General features: G+C 37.5%; 1 protein-coding gene across 2 annotated transcripts in view; it reads left to right on the plus strand.

The window, feature by feature from the left end:
* Nucleotides 1–12,662, plus strand: part of TMLHE (trimethyllysine hydroxylase, epsilon) — a 67,396-nt gene that overhangs the window by 27,195 nt on the left and 27,539 nt on the right. For both annotated transcript variants that reach the window (XM_060137878.1, XM_060137879.1), the window contains exons 3-6: nt 6,583–6,759; nt 7,256–7,535; nt 9,134–9,253; nt 12,385–12,621. In XM_060137878.1, the coding sequence (XP_059993861.1) occupies nt 6,583–6,759; nt 7,256–7,535; nt 9,134–9,253; nt 12,385–12,621 (814 nt within the window). The remainder of the gene's footprint in view (nt 1–6,582; nt 6,760–7,255; nt 7,536–9,133; nt 9,254–12,384; nt 12,622–12,662) is intronic.

Below are 12,662 nucleotides of genomic sequence, written 5' to 3' on the forward strand. Positions count from 1 at the left end.
TCACTCCTGTGGTTATCTTCGCCAAAACTTATAACCCCACTTTAACCATGATAAAAGCATCAGATAAACCCAAATTGTGGGACATTCTAACAAAATGCCTGACCAGTACCTCTCAAAACTGTCAAGGTCATCAAAAACAAGGAAAGTCACAGCCCAGAGGAGCCTAAGGAGACATGACTAAATGTAATGTGGGTCTTGGATGGGATCCTGGGACAGAAAAAAGACATTAGGGGAAAACTAATAAGATTCAAATAAATTATGGGATTTAATTAATAAATAATGTATCAATATTCATTCATCAGTTGGGACAAATTTACCATACTAATATATGGTATTAGTAATAAGGGAAACTGGGCAATGGCTATATGGGAACTCTTGTATTTGCAACTTTTCTGTAAACTTAAAATCATTCTAAAATTTAAAACAAATTTATTAACAGAGAGGTAGTGGAAACCTCAAGCCATAAGTTTCACTATGAAAGGGAAAATGAGGTGGAGTGGTAGTGGAGGGGGAATATTGTTTTAAGATGGAAGACATTGCAACATGTTCGCTGATGAGAATGATCCAGTAGGAGGGGAAAATTTGATGATGCAAAAGAGGGGGATAGAAAAATTTCAGAAGTGTAGTACCTGAGTAGGAAAGAGATAGGATCTGATTCATAAATGAGAGTGTTGGCCTTGATTAAGTGCACAGATACTTCAACCATAGTAACAAGAAGGAAGGCAGAATATATGGGCACAGATGCATGTAAGTGGGTGGATGTGGAGCATGGGTTTGTGGAGATTGTCTTCTAATGGCTTCCATATTCCCTTTGAAGGAGTAAGCAAGGTAATCAGTTGAAAGTGGGAAGGGAGAGGTGGTGTTGGCAGTTTGAGGAGAGAAGAGACTATGTATAATAGTGTTCTTGGAGACTGAGTAAGTGATTTTACTAAGACATTATGCAAGGACTGTTTGGCAGCGTTGAGTACTCATTTGTTATTTCGGTGATGATTTTAAAATGAAAGTAACCAATACAGTTTAAATTTTTTTCTCTAACAATGTTTAGCTGCTTGGCTGTAGGCACAGAGGAGGTGTGGACCTGAGTGTATCCGGGTCAGAGCTTTGTCAGGGAAGCATGGCAGAGGGAGATAGGGGGGCAAGGGAGTTAAGGGTGTTTGCAAGGAATTAATTAAAATGATGGATCGTGGAAGGTGGGCCCTGTAAGGAGGGAATCAAAGACATTAAAGGAGGCAAGATGATGGATAACAAAAAGGAGCTTATGGTCAATGGATTGGAGCTTTTTGTGTAGTTGAAGGATTATTACAGTGAAGAGTGCCTGAATAATTGAGCTGGAAAAGGAACAACAGGTAGTCAGAGTATAGAGTGTTTGAAATGAAAATTATGAAGGTATTACAATTAATAATGATTAAGCTGCCAAGAATGATGATGGGGAAGGGATGGTGGGGTGACAGTAAAAGACAGTAAACTGATCTTCATTTATTTAAAAATAAAGTGACTCAGGAGATACATGATTAGAGTAATTAAGAAGTTCAGAGTTACATAGGATAGCATGAGCTTCAAAGCAGCAATGAGGCAACTATCCTACCAGGATTACTATAGCCTTGCCTTGATACCTTGATGATCTAGAAACTAGAGCAGTTTTTCCAAAGTTCAATCTGATTTTAGTACTCTGATTTTAAAAATTGCTTTATAGAGGCCCGCTGTTAGAGATGATGATTGGCTGAAGGTGGCAGGAGAAAAAAGTGGAAATGGAGAGGTCAGGTGGATTTCAGAGTGATATAGGAGGCGGAAGTAACAAACCTTGGTGATTGATTAAATGTAGGTTACAAGAGAAATGAGTTGAGTCCTAAGTTTCTCTTCTGTATTGACATTTTGGCAAGACCTAATTAATAAACATTTGTTCAGTGTCAACTTTATACAGAACCAAAGATGGAAGACATAGTCCCTACCTTAATGTAAACATAAAACATAAAATGAGTAAATAAATATAAGAAGCATAAATAGCTTATGCCATATGCAAATGCAAATTAAATTGATACATACCAACTACTTAATTTCAAAGGAAAGGTAGGGTTAGTCAAGGAAGCTTTCTTGAATTAAATTAATTTTTAGCTAGATTTTGAAAGAAAAGATGGTCATTTAATTAGAGGAGCCTATAATTTTAAGGAGAAAAATGGCAAGAGCAGAGGTAATAATGAATTCCAGCCATGGAAAGGACAGTAAGCATACCAACTTGACTAAAATAAAGGGGAGTTTTTGGAGCTTTTTAAGATATGAGTCCATCCCCATAGTACAAATTATTCCACTGCTGTACAGTATGTGCCTGGCAACTTCTCACCCATCTAATAGGGCAGGAGAAGATCATTCATAGTTTTGATGACAGGATCATTCTCATTTCTGAATGAGGAAGTACCAGGAGCCAGGCGTTGTGATAAATGCAAAGCATGCAGTGATGGAGAAGACACATTCCCTATCCTCAAGGCACCGTCTTATGGCAAAAACAAACACACAGTTATAAGACAGTGTGTTAAATGCTTTTAGACAGTATATGGAGTGCTATAAGAACAAAGAGGAGAGTTACCTAACCCAAACTAAAGAGTTATAAATGACTGCCTACAGGATTTGAGCAGAGTCATGAATATTTAAATATGAATTAGGCAAGGGAAAAAGAGTGAGAAGGTAAGGATGAATGTTCTGGTCAGAGGGAACTGCATGGGCAAGAGCTTGAAGGTTATAGTTTGTCAAAACCCTGGATTACCTCAGTGTAATGACCAATCTGAATGAGGGTTGGTGGTACTTAATCACTTTTATCACTCTAAGGGAGTGGTTCTCAATAGTTTTAGTTTATGAATCTCATAGAAGTTCTGTTGCAAGCTATGGATCCTCTCTATAGAAAAATACAGAACTACACACACACACACACACACACACACACACACACACACAGAGTTTTACATATCATTCCATGGATCCTAGGTCAAGAACTCCAACTTCAGATCACCACCAAATAATAGCCCCATTCCGCAGTATCAGCAGTTGCTATATCAGAGACTCTTTCAGTTAACTTCAGTGTCTGGATTTTCAAGCATTCAACACCAACTTTTGACTCATAACTAGAAGATGTTATAGGTACATGGAGGTGACGTCCCAGTGGTCCACTCTGCTTCTCTCCCAAGGCTGTTAGAAGGCGAAGGCATTTCCTCCCAGGTAATAAGCTACCTACTGGCAGCATGCCTGTCTTAGACAATAGGATTTCTTGTAATACTCTTCTCAGACAGTTTGTATGGACTGCATGGGTCACTCGTTTCTGTTTCTATATGTATCTCAGGGTTTTTTGCTGAAAATCTGGCCATTTTAGGTTATATCTTGTAGAAACTGATTTCTGAGCTCGCAGGGGGATTGTTGCTGTGCGTGCGTTGTGTTTATTTGTTTATTGACTTCTCTGGAGTGCTTCGTTTTTAGCTGTGGCTTCCGTGTATCACAGGGGTCAGCATAACTCAGTGGCCCTCAACTGGGGCATTTTGCCACCACAGGAGACACTTGGCAATGTCTGGGAACATTTTTAGTTGTCACAACTGGCGAGGAGGATGCTTCTAGCATCTAGTGGGTGGAGACTAGGGATGCTGTTAAGCATCCTACAATGCACAAGAAATTATCTAGCCCTAGATGTCCGTAGTACCAAGGTTTTGAGTTTAGTGGCCAGCTAACAATCGGTTAGAGGTTAGGCTAAAACCCTTAAGCCAGTAAGGCTTCCACCGTTTGCCAATGGATGTGTGTGGATTGGGGCACACAAAGTTGAGGCTGTCTGTAAGTCTGCCCAGGCTTTCAGTTTCTGCCATTCTTCACATGTCTCCACTGTGCCTCACATTCCTCCAGGGACATGTAGATAACTAGGGCCCTTTCCAATCTCTCCTTATTGTGCACACAGCCCTGCATGTGTGCACAGCCTTACCGAACACCGGGGATGTGAGGGGGCTTTCCAAGGCCCACTATAGCTGTCTCATTCCCTTGATCCCCTTGATAGATTTCTGGCTGTTCTGCGGATCTATTGCTTGTCCCAACCAGTGTGCCTTCCTTGATTGTATTCAACACCCAGGGGCATGGAGTTTTTATGTGCTCTGCTCCAAATAAATTTAGTCCCCTTCAGCAGCAAAGCTGCTGGCTTTCTTGGCTTGCCTGCCCTGGTAGAACTATTGCTGATGGGGCTGGTGGGGGTGGGGTAGGGAGTGGAAGCACCCCAAGCTAAAACACACAGATTCCCACTGTTCTTACCCAAGGTTCAATAGTTTTTCTTGACTAAATGCTTCTTAATTTGTTGTAAGCCTTTGGTCAATTTCCAGGTCCTAAAATGGTTGTTATTGGTAATTTTGTCCAGTTTTATCATTGTTATTGGGGGAGAGGATTTTCCAAGCTCCTTACTCTGCCTTTCCTGAAGCCTCACCTTCAGAGATTCCCAAGACTACACTTTGAGAAACACTAGCATAGGACTTTGGGGTTGGACAACTTGAGTTCACATCCTAGGTTCACCACCTAATGATTATATGATCTTACAAAGTTATTTAACATCTCTGAGCTTTAGTTTTCTGTCCTTAAAGTGAGAATGATAACATTGTACAAAGTCAATTTGAGGAGTACAGATACACTGCATTTTTAAACTGTTTATTAGGATCTCATTATAGATACACCACAGTTTATTCAGCTATTCCTCAACTTCCCCCACTGACGGACATTTAGTCTTATTTTCTAATTATTTTGCTATTATAAACAAAACTATTATGAATATCCTTGTGCATACCTCTTCATATGTGACGGTTTCTATAAGGTAAGTACTGAGAGGTGAATTTCTGGGTCAAGCAATAAATATACATATTTTTTATTATTTTCATAGAAACTTCCGGATTGCCATTCAGTGTGTCTTCACCAATTTATACTCACATTACCAATGTTTGAGAGTATGCATTTCTCCACATCTTTTGAAAACACATGTTTTAATCAAACTTTAAAATTTTTGTCACTCTGATGGATAAAAAATGATATCTTAATACCCATTTCTCTGATTACTACTAAGGTTAGAAGAGTTCATGTGTTTACTGGTCAATTCTGGTGACTTTCCTATTGATATCCTTTGGTCATTTTTCTATTGAGTTTTTATCTTAATGATCACAAGGATTTATTCTATATCCTGGGTATTAACCCTTTTACGTTAAAAAGATTTTGCCTGTTACTTGTCTTTTAACTTTGTTTTTTGCATTGTTTGCAAAACAGAAGGTTTTTATTTTCATACACACAAATTATATTTTATGCTTTTTGTGTCATATTAGAAAGGCTTTTCCTACCTCAAAGTTGTCAACATATAATAGTTTTATTTTTTATATTTTACTCTATCAGTAGTTTATTGCTGAGGCTGACGTGACTCTAGAATCGATTTTTCAAAATTCATTTTTCCAAAACTAGTTATTGAGTAATCTATCTTTTCACCACTATTACAAAATGCCACCTTTAACATATACCATATTTTCATGTACAGTTGAGTCTGTTTTGAGACTCTATTCTGTCCCCTTGATCTCTTAGTCCATTCTGCATGAATATCATACTTTTAAATGACTATAGCTTTATAATACATTTTTATATATAGTAAGACTTCCCCTCCATGCCTTTCTTTTTCTTTCTCAAAATTGTTACTTTATTAATTCTGAGTATGATTCTTGGAATTAGCCTGTCCAGTACATGAAAATTTTCACTGGGATTTGGATTGGAAGTACATGGAGTTTTGTGTATTAATTTGTGGGAGAATTCCTATCTTTTCATTATTGAATCTGCCCATCTGTGAGCATATTTCTCCATTCAAGTTTCCTTCAAGTCTTTCAGGATAGTTTTATAGATTTCTCCATAGTAGTCTTCCACATTTTCATTTTTTCCCAGACACTTTATAGTTTTTGTTCCTCTTATAAATTTGAACTCCTTTTTATTTACCTTGTCTAAATGAATAACCTGATGTATAAGAAAGTTTGATTTTTTGCTAACTTTTTATTTTGATGCATCTTCAAACTAACAGAAAAGTTGCAAGAATGGTACAAGGACCTCCTTTATATCCTCTATCCATGTCTTCTTTTTATATACTTGAATGGCTTCATTCTCCAAATTTAGAACTCTGATCTGTTTTGAGTTTATCATGGACACCCAGTGACAATATGAGGTATGGACTCAATTTTATCTCTTTGCAAATGATTATCAGTTGTCCCAACACCGTTTATTTAAAAATTCATATTTTCCACAGTGATTACACCTGCCACTTTTTACATACCAAATTTCTATATGCATTCATGTATATTTTTGGACTTTTTATACTCTTCTGTTGTTTTATCTGCCTTTTCCTATACCAACATCACACTGTTTTAATCATAGAAGTTCTGTACTATGTTTTAATATCTAGTAGGGGCTAGTGTCCCCCTCATTGCTCGCAGCTTATTTCTTGGTAGAAGACTTTTTGAAGGAAGTTTTCTGGATCCTGATTTTTTAGTTTTCCTAAATAAATAATGTAAAATAATATAATAATATAAAAGAGTGTGATCTTTTCCTTAGAATTGCAATATGCTAACACCGTGATGCGCTTCGATTATGTCTGGCTTCGAGACCACTGCCTCTCAGCATCTTGCTACAACTCTAAGACTCACCAGCGCAGCCTAGACACTGCCAGTGTGGATTTATGTATCCAGCCAAAGACCATTCGTCTGGATGAGACCACACTCTTTTTCACTTGTGAGTGGACAGGAGACTTGGTCTTCTTTGGGGTACTCTTTTAAAGGACAGTTGTTTTACAAAAAATGGTTTGCCCCTTTCCAAAACAGGGTATTCTTTTAGTTACTCTTTGTTTTTCCTTTCTTTGGAAGCATTTATTTTTGAACCTTTTATTTTTCTTCTTAAATAAAATTGCTCTAATCTATAGATGACATCATTCTTAACCAGTAAATTGTTGGCAGTATTTATAATAATTATTATTTATTATTATTATTTTTTTTGCGGTACGCAGGCCTCTCACCGTTGTGGCCTCTCCCGCTGCGGAGCACAGGCTCCGGACGCGCAGGCTCAGCGGCCATGGCTCACGGGCCCAGCCGCTCCACAGCATGTGGGATCTTCCCAGACCGGGGCACGAACCCACGTCCCCTGCATCGGCAGGCAGACTGTCAACCACTGCGTCACCAGGGAAGCCCTTTATAAATATTATTTTTAATGCCTTTTATTTTTCCCTTAAAAGGGCCAGATGGTCATGTGACTAGATATGATTTGGATTGGCTGGTGAAAAACAGCTATGAAGGGCAGAAACAAAAGGTCATCCAGCCTAGAATCTTATGGAATGCTGAAATCTACCAGCAAGCCCAAGTTCCATCTGTAGATTTCCAGAGCTTCTTAGAAACCAAGGAGGGACTGAAGAACTTTCTACAAAACTTTCTGCTGTATGGAATTGCTTTTGTAGAAAATGTCCCTCCTACTCAGGAACACACAGAGAAGTTGGCAGAAAGGATCAGCTTGATCAGGTAAGTCATTAGTTTCCTGAAATCTGCAGAAATTAATTTCCAGTGACAAGTATGGTCACCCTCGTTTTTCCAGAATATTTTGTGGCCTGAATAACGGGATTCCCATTTATAGTGCTTTATCTGAAGCCCAGATTTCTAATCTCTAAAGACACTTACATGTTTAATATGGTGAAGACTTCAAAGTCATTGGTATTTCTTTCAAGCCCAGTGATGCTCAAAGTAGGAGTTAGTCATTGTACACTAGAAAGAGCACTGAGTAAAGAGAACCAGATAGTAGTCTGAGTTCTACCATCAAGCAGTTGGGTAAACATAGACAACTGCATAACACACACACCCCTACCCTCAATCCTCACCCCCGCCACCCCAGTAGCCTCTATTTTCCTATCTGATCAGTAACAGGATTGAATAAGATGGTATCTAAAGATCATCTACTTTTGACCTTCTGTTATTCCTAAGGCTTAATTCAGAGCCTGGTTGTTAATACTACTGCCTTATACTGTATAGCATTTAACCAGCATATTCAAATCCGTTATTTTCATTGGTCATTATAGTAATCCTGATAAGTGTGTACTTTATCTCCTGTTCTACTGATGAGGCTCTTAAGGCTCAAATGTATTAAGTGGCTTGCCCAGGACTGCTCTGCTAGTAAGCAGTAGAACTGGGATTCAGATAGCTCAGGTTTCCTGATCCTAAATACAATGTTCTTTCCATTGCATTTCTAGGTAGTATATAGATTTATCTTCTGTAGTATTAAATGTGATGTAAACCAACTTTGTTATAATTAGTACTTTCCTTTTATTTCATAAGAGCCAGATATAGCTCATTGTGTAGCAGACAGTATGCTGGGTCATTTGCCCTATCCTAGTAGAGCATAATTAACATTTGTGAACCATTCAGTTTCAAACACAGTTTGAGAACTTTCAAGTAAAAAAGCTGTGCTAGTAAGCAATAAATTGACAGGACTTTAGAGGTTATAGTTCAAAAGGAAAACCATTTCCTGTTTGGATTTTGAGGGTTCAGAGAATAAGATGAACTCTGAAAGCTAAAGAATTAAAGTGACCTTTAGTCAGATCTGAGCCTACTAGGAAAATAACTATGAAATCAAAACCCATGATGTTATTGTATCTCTCCTCAAGGAGAGATACAATAACAGTGATACAGCAACTCTCACTAAATACTTGCTAATATAAACTATCCTTTCTCTTTTTCTTATTCCTACATGTCTAAAAGATGGGTGAAGATCTACATTAATCACTTCTAAAAGCAGCTACCCAAAAACATCTTTTTCTATGTGAGGAAGGTGAGTGCAGGACAGAAGTTTGAGTGTGAAAGCTATTAAAAGTAGAAACATAAACAGAGTGGGATGATTCCCTAAGCTTTCAAACTATATTATCCTTTCACCCTTTTCCCCCCAGCTTCCTAGAATATTACTCAGTGGAGGAATTGTTTAGACTGGTGATGTGTTCAACTGTCATATTTACCTTATAGATGGAAATCTGGAGCCAAACAATCTATTGTTATTTGTGAATAATTAAAGAAAGTATTGGAAAGAGTTTTGAATGATAAGAATGAAAGGTTTCCTATACTTCATTTGACAGAGAAACCATCTATGGGAGGATGTGGTATTTCACTTCAGACTTCTCCAGGGGTGACACTGCATACACCAAGCTAGCTCTGGATCGGCACACTGACACTACCTATTTTCAAGAGCCCTGTGGGTAGGTGGATTAGAATTTTCCAAAGTGGGATCATTACGGGTGATGGTCTTGAATAGTTTCTTAATCATTCTCTGTTTTATTTGAACGAAGATCATATCTGCTGCTGCTGATTTGTATGACTGTTTCTTTTCTCCATAGAAACATGATCATTTTTAAACACCCTAGCTCAGTCTTCTTTAGACTTATAGGAATAAAATTTTTGAAATGATTGAAGATCTACCTTACTACATAAATGGATGTAAATTTTGTTTAATTTACATTTTTCTCAAAGTAATTACAAATAACTTACCAAAAATGTATAGATTAACCACTAGTTTGGGAATTTGTACAGTTTTTCATATTTAGTTATTATATTGCAAAGGGGTCAATCTTCCAAACACAGCTACTTTGGGTATGGTAGTAAGAGGAATTTAAATCCAATTTACAAGAAGTTGGAGAGGAGGAATGAATGAAAAATAACCTTATTACATGGACTCCGAAGCTATTGAGTCAAAGATAACGTATACCATACTTTTTTGCAGCTTTATTGAGATATAATTGACATATGACATTGTGTAAATATAAGGTGTACAGTGTGTTGATTTGATATGGTCGTATACTGTAATATTATTACCACCAGTAGCTAACAGAGAGTAGATCTTAAATCTTCTCACCACAGAAAAGAAATAGTAATTATTTGACATGATACATTGATTTCCTTTAAGGGTTTGGAACCTAAGAATATTTGGTTCAGAGGAGGAAGAATAAAGCATCTTTTTGACATCCTGCTCAATGTTATGGATATACAGAAAGTCCTGCATCCTCATTCTACAGGATGCAGAAGGAAGAATATGAGGAAATGGGATGAGAAACAGTTGGACAGGGGTTGAGGTTCAAATATTGACTAGCTCTTTTCTCTCTGACCACTACCAGAGATACACAGTTGTCTGTGCCTTTAATTTAACCCTTTCTAATCAATAGCAAGGACCAAGTACATGAGCAGTATAATGAGAGTGGTTAAGAGTTAAGGCTATGGAATCAACCAGACCTGGATTTGTATCCCAACTGGAACATAGGTTAGCTTTGTGATCTTGGAAAATAACTTAACCTCTCTGTGCCTCAGTTTCTTCATCTGTAGAATGGGACTAGTAATAAAACCTGTCCATTTGTATTGCTTAGGGATTAAGTTACATGATGTATTTAAAGCACTTGGCATACTTCCTAGAACATAATAAATGTTCAATAAATACTAGCTATTATTATTATCATTTTAGCCATTGTCGTCATCATCATCATCATTGTTATATGCCTTATGCTTTCTAAAGCTACCTTTGCTCAGGATCTCATCCTTTCCAACCTCCTTGGGGATTTCTCTCTCCTGTATCTTCAGCCTTCCATACATATTGACTCCTTCCTATCAGCTTCTCATTTCTTAAATCTCTACTTTTGTACACTTCCTTTGACTCTATCTCCTTCTCGTTACAGCCCCGCCTTACTCCTCACCTTCACAGCTAAACTTATTGAAATAATTGTCTACATTCAGTGTCTTTTCATTCTCACTTCTCATTCATTCTTCAAACCTGTAGTCAGCTAGTTTATCCACCCCCCTCCCAATTAAAATTAATCTCTCCAAAGTCACCAGCAACTAACTTATTGCCATACCCAGTGTGTACCTTTTCAGTCTTCATCTTATTTGACCCCTGGGGCCATTTACCACTACCTCTTCTTAAATATCCTTTCTTTTCTAGTTTTCCTTCTATATCTATAGCCATTTTTCCTCAGTCTCCTGGGCCAGCTTATTTTCCTTTGTCCATGTCATAAATATTGTTGTTTCTCAAGGTTTTCTCCTTCTCCCTCTTTTCTTACTTGAAATGATCTCTCCAAATGACTTCTTCCATGCTCTTGGCTTTAGCTATCACCTACAGACGACTACAAAATCTACCTCTCTTCTAAGGTAAACATCTTCAACTGGCTACTAAGTAATCCTAACCTAGAAATTTCACAGAAAGGTCAACATAGCCAGAACTGACCTTCTCATTTTAATTGTATTTACCCTAGGTTCTCCTTGATTTTATTCCTTCTATCTTTATTTATGTTTATTACTTATTTTACTTTGTTGTTTACTTTTCCTTATTTCTTCTTTTTTCCTAAATTACTATTAATTTTATTTTCCCCTTGTTAATTTGAAATTTTTACTTTAGTTTTCCAGTCCATTAATAGTTGCATTTCCTTTTCCTGTTAAATTTTCAGCCATATATAACTCAACTATTTCAACATGTCCTTAAACTGAACCTCTTCCTCAACCCCTCTCACCCCCTTTTTATCATCCAATTATGCATCTGCCTGTGTTCTCTTGGCAGATGGCATTATTTGTCAGGTTGTCCAGGTGAAGAACCTGCAGGCATTCTAGATATTTGCCTGTTCTTCGTCCTCTGTCATGTTGCTTAGCTGTGTCCTCTTTTCTATAAAACCCGTCTCTAAGCTCAACCCCTCAGTATTTTTCTCTGCTATTTCAGTTATCCAAGTTGTTTTCCATGTTTTTTGTCATCTTGCTTCCCACCAGTTCATCTCCCATCTCAGTTTAAACTCGTTGTTTTCGTTGATATCTTTGGTCATACTTTTTTTTTTGGGGGGGGCCTGGAATGCCCTCTCCTCACCTCAATCTCATTTCAGCCCAACTCTTGCTCATTCTTTAAGACTAAGCAAAACCATTCTCATCCACCTCCAAAAACATTTCTCTATACAACACACCACTACAATAATTTCCTCTGTTTATGGCTCCACTGTATCTTGTATACAACTTTATTATAGTGCCTGTTGGTACTTACTTGCTTCATCTCTTCTTAGTAGACTGGCCTTCTTTAAAACAGAGACTATACCTTATTCATGATGGTATTCCCTGGGTCTGTCACATATAGCCATCAATACATTTTAAATATGCTTAGGAGGAACCTGTAGTGGCATTAATATTTCAAAGCACAAAAAAGTACAGCTGGCTATGAAGGGAAGACAATTGGGAAATGAGATTTATTTCTTAGTGAAAAGAAAATGACACAGTGGAGTCAATAATCATTTCATATTTTTTTTCTAAAATTTTGATATATTCTCTTTTCTCCACTGAACAGAATAATTTAATTTTTCCCCCTCTTTAGCATTCAAGTGTTTCACTGTCTTAAGCATGAAGGAACAGGTGGCAGGACACTGCTAGTAGATGGATTCTATGCAGCAGAACAGGTACTTCAGAAGGCACCTGAGGAATTTGAACTCCTCAGCAAAGTGCCATTGAAGCATGAATATATTGAAAATGTTGGAGAATGTCACAACCACATGATTGGGGTAGGGCCAGTCTTAAATATCTACCCATGGAATAAAGAGCTCTATATGATCAGGTGAGTACCAAAGAACTATCTCTCAGTGTAATGTATTTGTC

This window comes from Lagenorhynchus albirostris, chromosome X, assembly GCF_949774975.1.
Source record: "Lagenorhynchus albirostris chromosome X, mLagAlb1.1, whole genome shotgun sequence".
Taxonomy (NCBI): domain Eukaryota; kingdom Metazoa; phylum Chordata; class Mammalia; order Artiodactyla; family Delphinidae; genus Lagenorhynchus; species Lagenorhynchus albirostris.